General features: G+C 55.9%; 2 protein-coding genes and 1 pseudogene across 2 annotated transcripts; 1 reads left to right on the forward strand and 2 right to left on the reverse strand.

Moving 5' to 3' along the window:
* Positions 1-2,796: 2,796 nt before the first annotated feature.
* Positions 2,797-5,594, reverse strand: LOC111171400 (neuroligin-2-like). The gene is given in 5 exon segments (XM_089901805.1): positions 2,797-3,480; positions 3,482-3,773; positions 4,578-4,947; positions 4,950-5,173; positions 5,587-5,594. Coding segments are annotated over 5 exon segments (1,506 nt in total). The 3' UTR covers positions 2,797-2,868.
* A 1,377-nt stretch (positions 5,595-6,971) lies between these two features.
* LOC149746664 (uncharacterized) lies at positions 6,972-16,605 on the forward strand. The gene is given in 4 exon segments (XM_089900849.1): positions 6,972-8,517; positions 9,824-9,948; positions 12,628-12,685; positions 12,804-16,605. Coding segments are annotated over 3 exon segments (1,128 nt in total). The 5' UTR covers positions 6,972-8,517; positions 9,824-9,942; the 3' UTR covers positions 13,868-16,605.
* LOC149746665 (transmembrane protein 102-like) lies at positions 7,614-12,122 on the reverse strand (annotated as a pseudogene).
* Positions 16,606-19,472: the final 2,867 nt, after the last annotated feature.

A 19,472-nucleotide genomic window follows, 5' to 3' on the forward strand; every position in this document is an offset into this window, starting at 1 on the left:
TACTAGTGGAGTCAGGTACACAGGAACTGTAGGATATATCGTAAATATTTTTAAGGCACTATTCAAAAAACTTGCCCATGCATTTAAGAAAAAAAAATGTCATGAAGAACCTAGGGGTAAGAGAGGAATAAAGACACAGACCTACTGGAGAACGGACTTGAGGATATGGGGAGGGGGAAGGGTGAGCTGTGACAAAGCGAGAGAGAGGCACGGACATATATACACTACCAAACGTAAGGTAGATGGCTAGTGGGAAGCAGCCGCATAGCACAGGGAGATCAGCTCGGTGCTTTGTGACCGCCTGGAGGGGTGGGAGGGAGGGAGACGCAAGAGGGAAGAGATATGGGAACATATGTATATGTATAACTGATTCACTTTGTTATAAAGCAGAAACTAACACACCATTGTAAAGCAATTATACCCCAATAAAGATGTTAAAAAAAAAAAACTTGCCCATGCAGAAAGAACACGAAGATTGCACTTCTGTATTAAAGACTTACATAATAGCTTGGCTTAACTATTAGAAAATAACCTGCAACTAATGAGAACTTGGGGAATTATCTTGTTAGTACATCTAGAAACTGGGGACATTTTCAGAAAACTGACAAAAATATTTTGAGGTTAGAACATGTTGAGATGTTTTGATTTTGTACATGATGATGAAACCTGCCTATATATAAATACCCGCTCTGAAAAATAAATTTGTGCTTGACGTGCTGACATCTACAAAGGGTGTCAGGTCTTGTTTCCTTCGCCGACGCCGTCCATCCCTCGGGTTTACCTGGACTCGTTGGAGCTGGACTCCGACAATTTACAATATTCTCTTCATCTTTCGCCAGGTTTAAAAATGTGTACAGAGCCACGAAGGGTTGGGGTGGGGACATGGGATTGTCAAGGAATTGTTCTGGGGACAGGGGCTGGGCATTGGAGTCCGTGGCTGAATCATGGGGTCCCCCAGCCCCCCTCCCATGCCCCAGTTTGGGGGGCATCTGTCTACAGGGTTCAGGGCCCAGGTCCCTAGCATTTAGAAGGCAGGGCTGTTTGGAAAGGAGCTAGACCAGGCAGGGGAAGGGGTGGGAAAAGAACTAAGTTTCCATGGGTGGAGGTGGGGGCAGAAGGGACAGTCAGGAGGCAAAGTTCTGGGGAGCCAAGACAAGGGATTTGGGGGTCAGTGGAAGACAGCACTCCACCCCCTATTCAGATTTGGCACTAATGAACCCACAAAATGCCAGCAGGCGAGGATTGGCTCCTTCTCGGCTGGTGTCCCTTGAAACCCTTCCCGACATTGTTCCTCTCCCCAGAGGCCCAAACCGTTTCTCTTTGGGCAGTCACCTTACACACATCCTTTCAAATCAAATTCTTCCTGCTGGTGTCTGCCCAAGCGCCGTCCCCCACTGCCCCCTCCATCTGTTCCTCAGTACAGCTGACCCCGTTCTGTGCCCCAACCTGTCCGGGGAAGCCTTTCTCCCCTGCTCTCCTCCCCTCCCCCCTCCACTGCTCCTTTCCTTCAGCCCTGGGGGCCCAGGGGAGAGGGGGCAGGTCAAAGGAGGGGGTGGGCAGCTGAGGGGAGAAGCTGGCTTGAGACCAGGAAGGGATGTCTTCAGAGGGGGACGGCGAAGGGGGGAGGGAAAACGGGGGCAGAGAGGGAGGGATGAGACATGGCGAGAAGAGGGACGCAGGCGGGACCCCTTTAGCTGCCACCTCCCCCTCTCCTGTATCCTACCTGCCCTGGCCCAGGGCTGAGGAATCCTTGGCACGTTTTGGGGGGTCTTCGCCCCTCAAACCCACCTCAGCAGTTTGGCACGGATGAGCGACTGTCTGAGGACTGAGGGAAGAAGGGCTGCCCTCAGACCGCGGTGAGGGCTTTGGTCAAACATGCACGGCCTCTGTGGGTGGCAGGTGCCACGCAGCCCCCCACCCCACCCCACCCCCCGAACTCTAGGGGAAGGAAGGGCAGAGCTTAGGGTCTGTTCATCTCCTCAGGGTTTGTCCCTCCCCCTCAGCTTCTGTCAGTTTGAAGTCCTTTCACACCTGCTGTGTGAGAAGTTAAGTGCTGGGCCTGAGGCCCTAAGATGCAGGGAAGTGCTGCAGAGAAAGGGGCCGTCTGCATGGGAAAACGTACATCCACACGCAAGAACATGTTTCCACTCAGAAATGCATCCTGGACCCAGGGGAAGACAAGTTCCCAGGCAGCACAGGGATGCAAGATCTCCTCTCTTCCCCGTGGCAGGGAATGTGTGTCTGTCATCTGTGGAAGGCGAGGCCTGCCCGGGGGAGACCATGCTTCACCTCACTTGTACCACGGGGGATACACATGATTCGCTGGGGCGGGAGGGCTGGGGGCAGGGCAGGGGGGCTGTGATTTCCTCGCTACTTCCCAGGCACCACCCTGCGTCGTCCGGTGGCCAAGGGTCGCTGTTTGTGAACACACCACTTCCAGGGTCTCCAGGGGGTGGGAGGAGGGAGGAGGTGGGGGCACAAATCCCCACAGAAATTCTTTGAGGGAGCCAACATTTGTCCAGGGCGGCAAAAAAAAACCCTCACCCTGCACATGGTTTCTCACCCCCTCATGAGACAGCACACCTCCACGTGGGAAAATACTTCCACGTCCCCACACACCGAAGACGGGTGTCCAGACGACGGAGGGGAAAAAACACCCCCCCAGTTGTTCAAAGGCCCGGGTCCAGAGAAGAGAACGGGCCACTCCGCGCGGGAGAAGCGCACACATCCCGGCGAGGAAACCCATGTCCACCTAAAGCTCCTCGATGTGTCACAGCTCCACACGACAAAAGCCTGTCGCCAAGCCCTCCTCCCTGCCTTCTGAGCTGGCCGGGAGGGCCGGGGAGGGGGGCCTCCCCGAGCCGCCCCCTATACCCGAGTGGTGGAGTGGGGATGGGGGAGCGTGTTGTTGTGGCTGGTAGCGGTGGGGGGAGGCGAGGGGAAGGGCCCAAAGGGATGGAGGGAGGGGGGCGGCGGGGGAGGGGGTGGCCCCAGGCCGCTGGGCAGCAGGGTCAGGGCCCCGGGGGCCAAGAGTGGCAAATCGTCTGGCGCCCGGCGCAGGGCCAGGGTGTAGTCGAGCGGGCAGGCGGGGCCCAGGGCCTCCGCAGGTTTCGCCCCGACGCCCCCGCCCCGCTTCAGCTGCAGCGACACCAGCTCCTCCTCGGGTGGCAGCTCACGGCCGGCAGCAGGGAGCAGGGTGCCCCCGCCGGGCACGCCGGTGCCCGAGCCGCCGGGGCGGGGCGGGGGGGGGGGTGGGGTGGGGGGGAGGCTGAGCCGCCTGCACCGCAGCTCCTGCCGCCGGTCCCGCTTGTAGTAGAGGGCGGCGAAGGCAAGGATGCTGAGGAAGAGGAGGGAGGCGCCCACGGCCACGGTGACGCTGAGCTCCGTGGAGTAGTCTCGGGAGTCCCCGGGGAAGCGGTCGTAGGCCCGGGGGCCCGGCTCGGGCTTGGGCTCGGGCGGCAGGGCGGCCGGAGGCGGGGGAGCGGCGAGTGCCGGGGGCACCAGGGGGCGGGCGCGGCGGCCGGCGCGTGGCATAGGGAGGGAGGCGCGTGGTGGTGGTGAAGAGCTCCGAGTGCAGGTTGTGCAGGTGCGGCACGAGCTCCAGCCAGAAGGCCACCTTGTTGGCGCGGTAGTTGGCGCGCACGCGCGGCTTCAAGCCGATGTGCAGGTACTGCTTCTCCTTGCTGTTGAACTTGCTCCACACCACCTCCTCGAGGCGGTTGCGCTTGGTGTGGATGAACTTGGTGTCCTGTGGCACCGTCTGGTTGGGGTCGCTGTGGACACAGCGCGGCAGGGAAAGGAGGAGTAAGGGTGAGGCTCCCATGAAAGGCAGGGGTGGGGGCGTGCTATGGGAGGAATGAGGAGAGAGATGGACAGAGATGCAGAGAGCTGGGGAGACGGGAAGAGAGACAGAGACGGATACGAAGAGACAGAGAAACTGCCAGAGACGGACGGACAGACAGACAAATAGGGATGAAGCCAGACTGCCAGAGACAGTCTGAGATGAGGACAGAGGGGCAGAGAGGGAAGAGACAGACCACCAGTGACAGAGGCAGAGTCTGAGAATGAATGAGATAGAGACATATGGAAACAGAGACACAAAAGGACATGAGAGACAGCCAGGGGGAAACCAGCGAGTACAGAGTAACCAGATCAAAGCAAGCAGAGATATCAATAGATTTCAAAAGAGAGGGGCAGAGACAGCAATAGACAGACAGACACAAACCCTCACACACACTCAGATACACAGATGGGAGCACTCAGACAGCGGGCCGAGCTCTGGGAGGAGAAGGAGAGAGCTGGGTGGGCAAGGGAGGGAAGGAGAGACAGACACGGAGCCAAAGGCACCAAGTGAGCCCGCCCCCCAGAAAAGACAGGGACCTCTCTGTCCAACTCTTCTGAGTCTTCAACACACACAGAAGAGCTGTCCGGCAGGTGTCTGAGTCGAGAAGGCAAGAGTGCCTTGATGGAGGAATGATGGCCGTGTGAAGGAGAGGGAGAGAAGGGGCTGAGGATGGAGGCGGTGTGTGCCCTGAACTGCAGGGATGCCCGACCCAGCCCCTCCCTCTGGCCCTCACCCGGTCTTGGCGAAGTTGGTCCAGTAGGTCATGACCACGGCGCTGAGCATGACATCATTCTTGGAGAAGTTGCAGGGGAAGAGGTCGGTGGCACCCACCATGGGCACATCAGAGACGTAGGGTAGCTCATCCCCGTGCGCTGCATCTGCCCACTCGGGCTGGCCCTCAGCCTGGCAGTGGTGGTAGAAGGTGTAAAAGTAGACAGGGGACTGGTAGTCAGCGTGCAACTTGGCGGTGGCCACAGCCGGTGCCACCCACTGGTGGCCGGTAAAGAGTGCCAGCAGGGTCTTGCGCCACATCTCGCCATTGTCCCTGTCGGCCCAGTCCGTGTACATAAACCTGATGGTCTCCCGCAGCACATCCTTCCCTCCGGGTAGCCATACAGGTTGTCCACAAAGTTGGAGACGGTGAAGTCGAAGGCGCTGGCGGACACGCCGTCCTCGCTCTTCGCCGAGTCCTCCACGAACTTGAGGCCCTCTCCCTGGTTGACACCGATGAGCATGTCGTAGTTGAGGAATTCTCCCTGCTGCATGAGGATCTCAGGGTCATCGGGGACTATGTCACCGTCCACCACGGGCCCAAAGGCGATATGGTAGCTGGGGAGAAGGGGTCAAGGTCACATCACCTGTTCACCGGCCTCCTCTCAGCTCACAGCCTGCTGAGTCCTCTGCTCAGAAGACCCCTCTCCCCTAGTTAAAACCTTCTGAGCCCTTCAGGGTACTTGACCTCTCAGGAGGAAGTCCTCCCTCAAGCACTTCATGGAGCCTCGTGCACACTGGCTCTCTTTAGGCACCTCCGCCTAGGGAAGGCTTCTGGGAGAAGGCAGGGCCCCGGGAGGGCCTTGAAGTCCACCTCTCCTGGCTAAATGGAATGCTTGTGGCCTGCGGGCACCTCTCACCCTCAACCTCCTTGGAACCAGCAAGGAGAATGGAGGCCTGGACCTGGCCCTCTCCCACCCGCATACCTGGCGGGTGGTGCTGGGCCACCCCGAAGAAGCCCGCTAGCTCACCAGGACATGCTCTTGACTCTCCGGTCCGACTCGCCGCCTCACCCACGGGACCTGAGGATAAGCCCTAGACGACCCCCACCCCAGGCACCAGCTCCCACCCTTGGGCCTCGTGCTAGCTTCGCCAGACCCAGCAGCCTATGTACCTCTCAGTTGACCCCACCCTCCACCTTTGCCCCCCACAGAAAACTCCCCCTTCTCTGATCTCCAGTGTCCCTGTCCCCCACTAACACTATCCCAAAGCCAAGACACTCAAATTTTCCAGGATGTGGTTCCAATATCCCCAGGCACCTTTCCACCCTATTTCCGGGCCCTGCACTCCTGCCAAAGCCACTCTTGTAATTTTAAGGGTGTGGGTCCTTAGCTTTGGGGATATTAGCTCACCCCACCCCTGCTGGGGTGCTGCCAGTGTCTAGGAAGAACCCAACCTTGGTGTCTTTTCTTTTGCCACCCTCTAATTGAAGAATCCCCCACTTTTTTTCACGGAAGACCCCAAAAAAGTATGCCTTGAAATATCCAGACTGTCGCCAACCAGCAAGAAGAGGTTCCCAGACCCTGTCTCTGGACGATACCGCTTTTTACCAAGTCACCCCCATTTCTAGTGGCACAGCATTCCAGCTGCTGAGCCCCTTTCCTCACCTTGTTACCATCCACTCCTTTTGAAGTCACCTCCAAATCCGCCCTTCCTAGTGGTTACACCAGGTGGTTGTCTGGAGGGCCCTGTGTCACCTCGGAATAAGGAGCATAGGTTTTTGGCTTTTTTCCTTTTTTCTGACAGCCCCTAATTTCCTCGGGGACAGCTGGTGCTGTTTAGATCCCACGCCCTCCGATCCAACCAGCCCCCCCGAGAGAGGAGTGCACCCACGTTGTCACGGGTCCCCAAATGTGAACAGACCCGCTATAAGTCAGAGCGCATCAGAGCTTTCTGCGACAGGGCTTCCTTGTCCTCCCTGGGACTGCCTATAGCGCCCCCTCTTCCTTCCCCGACGCCCCTCAACCTGTCCTCTCTTGTCGATCCGGGGACGGCTGGCGCTGGCTCCGGTTCCAGGCTCCTCCCTCCCTGTAGCCCACAAGCGGAGCTTCCCCCCACGCCTGGCTAGGCGTCCCGGACCCCAGGAAGGAGTGAGAGTGTCTCCGCAGAGCGCCCTGGTCTGGCGAAGTGAGCGCTGGGCCTGGCGGCTGGACCAAGCAGAGCGGCGGCAGCGGTAGCGGCTGTGGGAGGCTGAGGCGGCGGCGGCAGCGACAGCGGCTTCCCCCTCCCCCGAGAGCCGGTCCGGGGGCGGAGACGCCGGGAAAGAGGGGGAGGTGAAGCTGGGCGGGCGGAACCCCGGGGTTCCTTGGAGGCAGGGAGTGGCGACGGTCTTAGAGACTGGTGGAGCTGAGGCAAGGCCGCATGTCTCGCATGTCTCCGGGTTCAGAGGAGGAGGGACAAGGAGGCGACTTCACTGAATGGAACTCTGGATGGGGGGAGAGGTTGGGCTTAGATAGATGGAATGGCGGATGCCCCGAGAATGGAGAAAGGGACCTTACTGCCTGGGATGGAGGACAGAACTGGATGAGGAAGGTGGGGGGAATAACTGAAGAGATAGCGGTGGTGGTGAGGTCTAGCCTGGGGTGAAATCCGGCCTCCTTAATGTCTCTGCTTTTGTGTGAGACAAATTGGCCAGTCCCTGGTCTCCATACCTTTCTCCTTTACACGTTCTTTCAGCAAATATATTACCCCCACCCCTATTGACTCCTAAGAGAAGAGACCATAAGAACAGGCGGGAGATGGATGCCAGAGGCTGCACCGGAGTGGGAGGGGTGCTGGCCACAGATTTGGAAAGTGGAGAGGCCAGAATGGAACGACCTGTGCCAGGGATGGGGTGGGAGGAGGGTGGGAGGAAGCGGAGGAACCGGCGAGGAGGCTTTCTAGAACGGGCTCTTCAGGCTCAAAGGGCTCAGCCTGTCTCCCAGGTGAGGGGAGAGCAGTCCCCTCCACATCCCGCTGGCCAACAGAAGCACATTCCAGGTTAGTAGGAACAGCGTCTTTAATGGGCCCCGCCTCCCACGCCAGCTAAGCCGCCCCCTGTTGCGTGCAGCCTTGGCCTCTTCCACAGCGGCTCGCAGGGCACCGGCAGTGTCCCTGCGAAGCAGGGCCAACGGCCCGAACAGCGAAGCGGTGCCGTCCCCCGCACGGAGCTTTTGGCCACTCAGAAAATAGTGGGGCAGCGTCCCGGCCTCGAGCGCCCGGCCCAGCTCATCCAGCAGCCCGAGGCAGCAGGCGCCCGCATTCTCGGCTCGCGCCAGAGAGGGCGCGGGCAGCCGCTCACACGCCCAGTAGAGCAACGTCCGCAGGAGGTAGGGCGCCGCGACCCTAGTCCTGGCCACCAGAGGGCGCAGCAGCGCCTGAGCCGTCGCGTGCCCTTGCAGCAGGGGAACGGATATGCGCGTCTTGAGCGCCAGCTCTTGGCGGGCGAAGCAGAGCTGCCAGCCGGAGGTGTCCGGCCGCTCTGTGCCGCCGCCGCCTGGCACAAGCTAGAAGGAAGACGACTCCGAGGCCAGCGGGCCGGCCCACGAGTGGCTCCGAGGCTCCTGGGGTCAGCCGGCCACGGACACCACGGGGATCAAGTCGAAAAGCAGGAGGCGGCGCGGGGGCCCGGGCGCAGCCAGGAGGATGGTGGTGACCCCCGCGTGGCGGTCTGCGTGGACCAAGCGCGGGGCACCCGGAACCGGAAACGGGGACTCAGTGACCGCAGCCAGCGAAGCAGAGAACCGGGCAGTCACCTGGGCGGGGCACAATGTGGGCTACGCCTCCGGAGCCTCCAACGGCTGTGGCACTGGGCTAACGTCGGTTGCTTTGGTGACGTCACCATTCCGTTTTTTTCAGTGGTGAGGGAAAGCCAACATCGGTTACGTCTTGTTGAGGCAACTCTGGCACTGAAACATTACTAGGTGAGTTTTCCAAAGACTCGTGTGCCTCAGGCTCAGTGACGTGTAGCTGGTCCACGGAGATTTGTGGATCCTTGGGAGTTTCTTTGCTTTGGGCTGGGTGGATCGAATCACGTCCTCCTGGGACCAGGGGTCCTAGGCAATCCTGCCATGCCTCCCGGGCCGAGGTTCCGCGTACCTGCTCTGGGAGGAAGAGCCATGTGTAACAGGATCCCACGTCCGGTTGCAGCTCCTGCCCAGTGCCATCTAGCGAAAGCACGGGCACCAGGAGTGTGAAGCCGGCGTCGTAGTGAGGTCCCCGAGCGTAGGGACCTAGAGGCGCAGGCCCCAGATCCAGGGAGCCCTCGCGAATCCCGCAACGAAGCAGCAGGAGCTCTGCCTGAGGAGGAAAGCGAGGGTCCCGGCGGTGAACGAGACCTAAGGAAAGAGAAGGGATCGTAAAGTCGTGATCCAGAGCCGGGGCGGGGTGAGGCGGAGCTGAGAGCTGCAAGTTCCCGAAGGCTGGGAGGGTTACTTAAGGCTGGGAGGATTACTTAGCAAGCAAAGAGAAAACAAAGTCCTTGGCCTGGAGGAGATCTGGTCCTGGCTTGGGACCTTCTCTCCAGCTCGCCTGCACACCCAGCTCCTGGATCAGCTGGGTTAGTTCTTGCAGCTGTGCCCCAGAGCAGAAGTCGATGTCCGTGAGCGGCCGGGCTGGGGCTGGGGGCAGTGGGCCCCACCAGGGAGCACTCCCCCAGACCGCGGAAGCCATATGGCTCTGTCGTTTGGGGGCTAGGAAATACACAAACGGGAGGAAGCCCAGACGGGCCGTACCTTTTGCTGCGGAAAACTGGCCCCCGTTCTTGGCTCTTCCAGAGGCCAAGAGGGTTCCCAAGACACAGTCCGCCTATGGGTCTGCAGACGAAGGGCCCTAAATTTAGTCTTGAAAGAGAACAAATAAATACCTCCTCCGTCCTTGCCCTTTTCTCATATGCTGGTCCCCGCCCCCATGCAACGGTTCACCTGACTCAGCAGGTAGAAAGTAGCTGTTTGGCCCCTCCTAAGGAATGCAATAGCCTCCTTCGCTGCCCCTTGTCTACGTCCCCTTACCTCTTTTTCAGAAGAGGCTAGTGGTTTGCGGCTTCCCTCTTAGGGTTAGCTACAAAGGCTGGGAAGAGAATGGATAGGAAGATTCAACAGGTAACTTCTTCCTGCTGCCTGTAAGGCCACGCCCTTAAATTATAACCACGCCCCTTTCTGGAGACTGTCGGGGTGGTTCCGGACCAGCCCGGCCTCCAGTCAGAGTTCAGTCACTCCTTTCGCTCTGCAGAGATCTCGCGGCCATCCTGGGAGTTGTAGTTTGTCTTCAAAGCTACCAGGGCGTTGGGGCCACGCCCCCACATCCTTTCCTGTTCCGTTGAAGTAGTGCCTGATGGAAGTCGTATTTCTATGGAGGTAAGCTATTCTCTGTCTTTATGATAAACTATTCTGTGTCTTTATGATAAACTATTCTGTGTCTTTACAAGGCCAGGTGAAGCGCACAAACACTCCTTGCGGTTAGAACAGAGGCCTAATAGGATGGATCTGAATAGCAAACAATAATGAGGGACATACACTAGGGAATGCGGAAAATTGGGGACTCTACATCTCACTTGGGAGTAGAGGAGCCCTGGTCATTTAAATCTAGAAGGGTTCTTGCATGCAATTATAACTTCAGTTTAGAGATGAGACTGCAAGCCTAGAAAGGTTGCACATGACTTGTCCAAGTTCAGAGCTCAGCCAGAGAGCTGTTGGAAATGGGCTCTCCAGCTGGGACGTATCTCCTTGGAATCGGTGGTGGTAACGTTAGACAAGAACACACCGATAGTGTGCATGTAGTGACCCAGGGATGGACATCTGACTCAGGGAAGGGACATATTAGTGTTGCCCACCTCAGACACACAAGTGGTGTCAGGGAAAACACTTTGGAATCTCGCAGTTTATGTGTGTATACAGAAGAGTTATCAGGACTGAAAATCAAGTCCAGAGGAAACTCCAGCTGGGCTAGGGCAGGGCAATGAAAAATTATCAGGGGAAGGAAATGGCTTTCAGCGACCAGTGCTATCATGGACACAGCTTAAGTCCAGGATGAACCTAGGAGTAAGAATAATAGGACAGAAAGATAGGACACCAGAGACACGCTCACAGATTAGACCAATGCATACTGGACCAGGAATTCTAACATTCCTTTTTCCTAGGGGTCTGTCTCCCCAGTGAACTAGGCCTAAGTCCATGGGCAAGAAAACTAAGTGGAGACACCTCGAACTATTTAGAGGCCTATGAAGGAGGGGACCCTCAGAATCCAGGGCTCAATTTGGGGAGCCTAAAACACAAGGTTTCCTAGTCACTGACAAAGAGAGGTCTTCTCCCTCAGTAACCAAGAGCCCCAAACACAGCCCAGGACGGGGGAGGTAAGTTTCCATACATCTGATCGTGACCCAAGAGACCAGATGAGGAAAACTGAAGCCTGGGATCTTTCTCACAGTCTGGAGAAATCAGGCATTGGCTGTCCATCCCCACATCTTACCTCCTCCGTAGAGGGTGGCTTCTGAGCCACGCTAAAAATAGCTAAGTTCTCTGGTCTCTGGGGGAGCTTTAAGATGCCGGGGGTGGGTGACAGGGAAAGGAAAATTGCTCTAAACTCTAAAGCACTGCTCTCCGATAGCATTGTCCATGATGATGCAAATGTTCTAAATCTGTGCCGTCCAATGCAGTAGCCACTAGCTCCATGTGCCTACTGAGCACTTAGATGGCCGTGGCAATGAGGAACAGAATTTTTTTTTTTGGCCAAACCATGAAGCTTGCGGGGTCTGAGTTCCCCGACCAGGGATTAAACACCAGCCACAGCAGTGAAAGCGCCAAGTCCCAACAACTGGACCGCCAGGGAACAGAATTGGATGCCAAGGAAATTCCGTTCCCTGAGGAAGAGAATTTTTAATTTTTTAACTTAATTTTTAACAGAATTAATTTTCCTTAATTTTAACTAATTTACATTCTAATAGGCATTTGGTTAGTGGCTACTGTAATTGACAATGCAGCTCTAGGGCCATGGGGATAACGGATTTAGCTAGACAGTTATGGAGGGAAAGCAGGGATAGTTTAGGTCCTCATCAGGCCCTGTGGGATGTGGCTGGGTTGGATGTCCTCAAGCAACCACAGAACACTTCTCTTGTCTCTTTATTCCTCAAGCATATCTGTCCCCTCTTTTTCTAAGTTGCTCATCACACACTGATATCCCCACTCCTTGATGGTCTCCGGTGAATTGTTGGATGTCTCTCGGTGAAGGCGCCTGGGAGACAGAGCTTCTCACTTGTCCCTGCCTGATCTGAACTGTCTCTGGCGGGCGTCAAAGACCACAAGCCCTAGCCGAGTGCCTGACCCAGGACAGTGGGGCTTCCAGCTGGTTTAGGGAGGCATAGACATCTGGCGATAGTTCTGGCAGGCTGGAGGAACTGTATCCATGTGGTGGTACACCCAGATCTTGGCTGCCTGCTCGTCGTAAGGGTGATTGCAACTCAATCAGTACAGGTACCTCTGAGAAGGTTTGCAGGTCGTTGCCTACAGTTTAAATCTCGGGTAAGACCTGGGTTCTTGTGGAGGCCTGGGTCGTGGATAAGGCCTGGGTCCCTGTGGAGGCCTGGATTTGGGGTAAGGCCTGCGTTTCTGAAAACTCTACAGTCTTTTGAAGGTCCTGAGGTCCTTTGGAGGACAGAGCCTTGGTTGAGGCCAAGACTCTCATGAAGTTCAGGGGGTTGGGGCTGGTTTGGGGTTTGGGAAGTAGTGGATAACTGGGGAGGGATGGGGCCCTGGGAAGAGAGGACAGACTGAGGAGACTTGGAGTTTGGGGTAAAGGTGGGGGCTTGTATTAAGGTGGAGGGCTTCTGGTGGTCGCTGTGTTGATGAAGGACAAAGGATCTGGGAGAAACAAGAGGCAGATAAAGAGTGCATGGTGGAGGCATGGTGCATGATGAGCTCTGGGCACTGGTTGGAGAATGGAATCAAGGTTGAGAAGGTGCTGCTGGGGTGTGACCGGACAAGGGTTAGATTTCAGGGCTAACCCTGCTCCCGGCCTCCCCCCTCCCCTTCTTCCCTCAGCTCTGGAGGCATCTGAAGAGATTCTTGCGGGCACTTTTCAATCGTATTTTCCCCAAAGGTGAGTGGGCGCCAGTGTGGGCTCAGGGGATGTGGGCCTGTCCCCTTTCTTCTATCCCTGCCTTGATTCTCAGCCCCTCAGGAAGCCAGGCCCTGACCCATCTTGCCTTTCCCCGCAGACAAGCAAGCCAGCTGTGTAGGCAGCCATCGCATGTGCATGCGCTGCTCCGTGGATCCCAAGAACCTGTGCTCAAGAGTTTCTTCCCGCTTCCGCCATGGCCCAAGCTTCCTGCTCGGGCACCCAAACCACCTTGACTCCTGGATACTAGACACAAATGATGAGAAGGCTTCTAAGTGCTGCTGGATGCCGCCTCAGTGTGGACGGGCTGGGGCTTCCACGGAGGCTCCACGGGGACTGTGGAAGGAGGGGGTAGTGAGTGCTGGGGAGGCCCCTCCGGTCACAGCCTTAAAGTCCCAAGCCACCTTGTACTCCAGGTAGGAGACATCTTCGAAGTACCGAAGGATGAACAAGGTGGACGTGTTTCCACTCCACCTGCCCCAAGAGAGCAAGATTAAGACCCCAGACTATGACCCAGCCCAGGCCCCAGCCCGGGCCCAGACCCACCCCCAGTTCAGCCCCCTGCGCATGCTCCTGCGAAGGCCCAGACCTTCTTCTCAGCCCAACCCCCTGCGCACAACACCCCAGGCCGAGACCTGCTCCCGAGGCCATGCCCATGAGCACACTTCCGCCCAGGCCCAGGCCTTCTCCCTAGTGCACCCCACTGGGAACGCTCCTGCCAAAGCCCAGACCTTCTCCTCCACCCACCCCTTTGAGCACGCCCCACCTCAGGCCCAGACTTGCTCCACATTCCACTCCCCTGAGCACACCACCCCCCAGGCCCAGACCCCCACCCGAGCCCTCACCCCTGAGCACAGCCCTGCCCAGGTCCATGGCCCTGAGCATACCTCAGCCTATACCCCAGTCCAGGACCAAGCCCAGGACACCTCACATGCCTCAGCCCAGTCCCTGGGCCAAATATCTGTCTGCACCCTGACCCATGCTCATCTGACCTATACCCATGCCAACACTCTGGTCCCTCCCCCAACTTCTGCCCCTGATACTACTCCTGCCCTAGCCCCTACACCAGTCCCTGTCCCGATCTCTGCCACAACCTCTGTCCCAGCACTGGTCATGGCCCTGACCACCACTCCAGTCCCTTCTACCACCCCTACCCCATCCTAGGTTCTATTTCCTCTACCTTGTCTGCCTTCATCCAAGGCCTCTCCTCCGGCCGTGTGGTCTACGATGACCGCAGGGTAAAGCAGAACTTATTCCATGTGTGTTCCCCTCAGAACTCTGGGTATTCCAGAAAGGACTTGGGTACCCTCTCCAGACCGCAAGAGGGGCATGGTCTGGTGAGCTCTGGTACAGCAGAGCAAACACTGAAGCAATGTAGTGGGGACAGTGCCAAGCCCTCCACAGGATTCATACTGGGTTACCCGGGGTTGGGGAATATGGAAGGGAAGATCTCAGATGATGCCAAAGACAAATTTGTACAGTCCAAGACCTTCCCTTACTGCAGCTTCCATCCTTGCAGTTCTGAGAAGAGAAACACGGACCCCCAGACTCCAGTCTACCCCAAATTCCTGTACTCCAAGGGTGCTGCACCTTGTCAACCTTGCTTCCATTCTCCAACCAGTGCCCAGAGCTCACCATGCACCATGCCTCCACCTTGCACTCTTTATCTGCCTCTTGTTTCTCCCAGATCCTTTGTCCTTCATCAACACAGCAACCACCAGAAGCCCTCCACCTTAATACAAACCCCCACCTTTCCCCCAACCTCCAAGTCTCCTCAGTCTGTCCTCTCTTCCCAGGGCCCCATCCCTCCCCAGTTATCCACTACTTCCCAAACCCCAAATCAGCCCCAACCCCCTGAACTTCATGAGAGTCTAGGCCTCAACCAAGGCTCTGTCCTCCAAAGGACCCCAGGCCCTTCAAAAGACTGTGGAGTTTTCAGAAACGCAGGCCTTACCCCAAATCCAGGCCTCCACAGGGACCCAGGCCTTATCCAAGACCCAGGCCTGCACAAGAATACAGGCCTCCCCAAGAACCCAGGCCTTGCTCAAGATCCAGGCCTCCACAAGCTTCCAGGCCTTACCCAAGATCCTTACCTCTGCAAGAATCCAAGCCTTTCCCACGACTCTGATCTTCAGAAGAATCCAGTCATTACCCAAGATTCTGGCTCCCAGAAGAGCTTAGGTTCTACTCGAGACAGACGTTTATTTAAACGCCCATATCTCACCCAACCCTCTGGTCTCCACAAAAACACACCATTTCTCCAAACTTCTGACATTCAGAGGAGCTCAGGCTTTATGCATGATTCTCGAGTCTATAGGAATCTGGAACGAAAGCAAGAGACTGTACTCTATAAAAGTCAAGAGCTCTCCCAAATAACTGGCTTCCATAATAGCCCACACCCTTGTCAACATTCTGGATGTGACAAGAGTACAGGTAATGCCCAAGATTCAGGAGTCTCTAGGAGTCCAGACTTTACCCAAGATCTGGGCCAGAGAAGCGTCCATACCTTGCCCAAGACTCTGGAGTCAACAAGAGTTCAGGCCTTTGCCAGGAATCTGAAGAGCCCAGGCCTTGTGCAAACCCCTCGCCTCCATAAGGGCTCAAGCCTTACCTGAGACTCAGAAGACTACAAGAATCCAGGTCTTACCCAAGATTCTGGAGTCTGCAGGAGCCAAGGCCTTACTCAAGATTCTGACCTCCATAAGAATCCAGGCCTTACCCAAGCCACTGAAGTCAAAAGGAGATGTGGACTTACCCAAGAGGCTGGAAATTACAGGAGGTCAGAACATACCCATGACCCTATCTTCCACAAGTACTCAGGAATCGAGATCCTGGCCCCCATAAGTGTCCAGCCCTTACTCAAGACTCTGGCTCATCCAAGAGATCAGGCCTCCATAACAACTCATGCCTTATCCCAAATCCTGGCCTCCACAAGAACCCTCTAGGAACTGACTCTGTCCAGGAACTGACTCTTTCAGGCCCACATCAGACCCGAAAGTCATTTATATCTGAGGCAGTTCCTCGAAAGGACTCCCTCCTTGTCCTTTCTACCTCTTTGGAACCTGTATATTAAACAGGTCTCCCATGTTTCCTATGACCTTGAACTTCTCACACACACTAAATTCTGTGTTTTTTGAATCTTCAAGTATCCTACTTTCCATATATGAGAAAATTTTGTTGGGTGATGAGAAACCCAAATGAAGTATCTTATAAAAGGCAATTTCCCACATCAGATGAAAAGAAAATTGGGGATGATTGCCTTGCAGTGGTGTATTGGAACTGATTCTTACTGGCTCGAGAGCCATTTGTTAACTTTTCAGGAATGTTTTGAGCCAGTTGTTAAACAGTCATTACTAAAAATTAAGTTTTATAAAGTTACAGTTCAATAAATTGTATTTAAAACAAATTTATTTATTTTTTTCTTCTTTGTGGTATGCGGGCCCCTCACTGTTGTGGCCTCTCCCGTTGCGGAGCACAGGCTCCAGACGCGCAGGCTCAGCGGCCATGGCTCACGGGCCCAGCCGCTCCGCGCCATGCGGGATCTTCCCGGACCGGGGCACGAACCCGTGTCCCCTGCATCGGCAGGCGGACTCTCAACCACTGCGCCACCATGGAGGCCCGAGACATTTGGACTGTTTTGGAATTTGGGAAATATAACATTTGAAGAAACAATTTTAATTTGGAGCAAAATAACATTTGAAAAAAACAAGTTTAAGTTGGCAAATGGATGACACAATCGAAACAGCAGAAACCTGCTACAGTTTCCAAAAAAAAAAGCCTGTCCAATGCAGAAAACGCACAATTGAAACAAATTAAAGAATTTGGACATTTTTCAAAACAGCCCGGGCAGGGAATGCAAGGGAGGAGAGCCGCGCAGGCATGGCCTGTGGTTCTGGAGGCCGGGGCTCTGTTTAAGACTCCACCTGCACTCTTTGGGACCCTATCAACTAATTTCCCCTTCTCTCTCACCGGGCCCCGATTTCTTCTTTCTGTAAAAACGAGGAGGTTGCACGCTAGCCTCTAAAACAGTGGTTTTCAAACTGCAGTTAACGACCCTTTTCATAGGTCCGGAATCAAATGAGTGGCCCCAAACCAGTGTTAAAAAAAGTTTAGAGTGAAAAATGCATGGAATGCAGCTCCCATAGTAAAGATAGGTATTGTTTCCTGAAGCTTCTGTTTCAGTTATAAATGTGTTTTCTGAGGCCGTGATGCAAAAAAAAAAAAAAAAAAAACTTACTGGGCGGGACATTCGAGGATATTATAAAAGCAGCGGGACGCCCGCCCTTTCCCACCCTGCGGGGGTCTCCGTACCAGGTCTAAGCAGATCTTTGTGCTCATCTCCTCATCCTTCTCGTCCTAGAAGGGAAAAGTTTAAAGGGTAGATATGATGTCAGTGTAGAGAAATGAGGGGCTCGGTGGGTAAACTCTCCCTGGAAACTCCCCTCTTTTTCTGAGTCGCACCCTCTTGGGTTCAAGCCCCACCTCCTATAAACTGCGTTGGCTTAAGCTCCGCCTCCATCTCGTAAACTTCCTGCTGGCCGTACAGCCAGCCAGTTCATTTACCAGTCCCGGCCCCGGCCGGAGTGAATCTCTGCCCGCTGTCCTTTATTGACCCTGTCCGGCACCAAGGTCCGCCCCAGCCTGTGACCCCGCCTCAAGGTCCGCTCTCCGGCCCGTCCATCGGCCCCAGCTCCAATTTGAGATCCGCCCACAGGCCCGTTCATCATCTTGCCGGGCTCAATCCTGGCCCGTCCAGCAGCCACGCCCACAGCTTGTCCATTGGTCCGATTTCGACCCAACCTCTACTAACGGCCCGTCAGTCATCCAGCCTGGCCTCGCCCCGGGCCCCGCCCCCAGTGGTCCCTGGGTTCCGCCCTGCCTAAAGCCACGCCCCCCAGCCGGCTAGTGGGCCAGGCCTCAACTCCCCGCGTGCGCCCTCACCAGGCTGATTAATTGCGCTAGGCTGAGACCAATGCTAACCCCGACGCGGTCTCCCACCTCCCGCGCCGGCCTCACCGAGCTATCATAGCCCGAGAAAAGTTTCTCGCGGAGTCGGCCCTCCGCCTCCGAGCCGCGGGCGCCTGGAGGAGGAGAGAACTGAGTGAAGCCCTGGTGCCCGACCACGACCTCTGGCCCTGTCACTGCCCCTTTGACGCCCAGACTTACCCGAGGCGAATGGCGCCCCCAACGTCCCCAGCAGCAGCAGCAGCAGCAGCGCCCCTGGGGTCATAGCCCGCCCGCGTCGCTCAGTGAGTCCGCTTGGGTGAGCCGCCAGGAGAGCCAGCGCAGGGGAAGTGACGAGGTGCCCATGAATGTGCACCTGTTATTGGGGGGCAGCCGCCAGCCTACCCTCCCCGCCCTTGGGACTTGATCCCTCCCCGAGCAACTGCCAAAGCCTGCTACCCACAGATGGCAGACAACACTTCAATTGTATAAATCGTCTTTAATTGAGAAAGCATGGAGCGGAGACTGGTTCCCTGGGAGCAGAGCCTTTTTGGGTACCTAACACCCAGCTGAGGTAAAGCAACTTCTATTCAGTTAGAAGCTGGAGGGGTGTATGAGGTCTAGAGACCAAGAGGCCCTCACCCTCCTTGGCCTGACCTGTAGGGGAGAAGGGTGGGACTTATTGCTGAATTGGTGTCTCCTCATTTGAGGGGGGTCAAAGCTATGTCCCATTTGTCTTTTTTATTCTAGATCCATTACCCCAAAGACCTCAGCTTTAAAGGGGACCTGGAAGGAATTTCTGCTGAGGTAGCTAAGTGTTCATGTCCCCCCAACCCAGGCACAGGTCCAGTCATGCCATGGTTCTGGCCACTTTCCCATCCTAGCTGCCCTTCTATGAGCCAGGGATTCCTTCCAAAACTCCTCTGCCCTTCCTCAGCCTCTGTTCCCTGGCAGGGCCCCAGCTGAGTTGCAGGAGCTAGAAACTGCATGTAAAAAATAAGGTGAGCATTCTAAAGGAAGAATGAGATTTTTGGAAAATTGTCTAGGGTAAACAAGAAGTTCTGGATGATCCATCCAGAACTTAGTTCTTTGTGGATCATAGCTGGGTCCTTTCCAGAGCTCCTGCTTAACAGGTATCACGAGAGAAGGTGGGAGCGTGGGTCTAGAACTCTTACCCTAGACCAATAACATACCTATATAGGCTCTAGTTCCATCCTAGAGGGAAGGGCTGAGAGGTGGTCTATGTCCTAGAGCTGAGATTCAGAAGGAAGTATGGCTCCATATGTGTCTAGAACACCACGCTCTAGAATTGGGTGTCTCTGGGGTAAGAAAGTTAAACCTGTGGTGATCTGAGACTGGCCCAATTCAGGCCAAGACCAACAGCTGGACAGGGCCCAAATCCAGCCTCTCTCTAGTTGGAAAACAGGGGTCCATCTGGGTGAAGAACAGAAGCCTGATGGATCCAGAACAGAGCCTGGCAGCATGCCTGTGTTCCAGCACAGACCCTGGGTGCAGAAATTGCCCTGGCTGGGGTGCCTGGTGTTCCAGAACCTGTCTGGAACAAGGCAAAAGGTGGAGTAGCGAAAGGAGGAAACTAATCCTGAGCTGCAGTGGACCTATAAGTCTATGGCTTGGTGGCCATGAAAAGGGCAAAGGGCTCCAGGAACTGGCTGAGCCCGGGGTGGGGCAGATTTATGCCCTGGTTTTGTCAGTTTGGGAACCCCCCGCGCCATCTCGAGAAAAGGCTTTGGAGGGTGTGAGTGTGGAAGGAAAGAAGTGATCAGCCAGGACCATTGTCAGACATCCCCCTCTCTGACCCCTTTCC

This window comes from Delphinapterus leucas, chromosome 19, assembly GCF_059928025.1.
Source record: "Delphinapterus leucas isolate spDelLeu-1000000601 "Yukka" chromosome 19, BTC_Dleu_Yukka2, whole genome shotgun sequence".
NCBI lineage: Eukaryota > Metazoa > Chordata > Mammalia > Artiodactyla > Monodontidae > Delphinapterus > Delphinapterus leucas.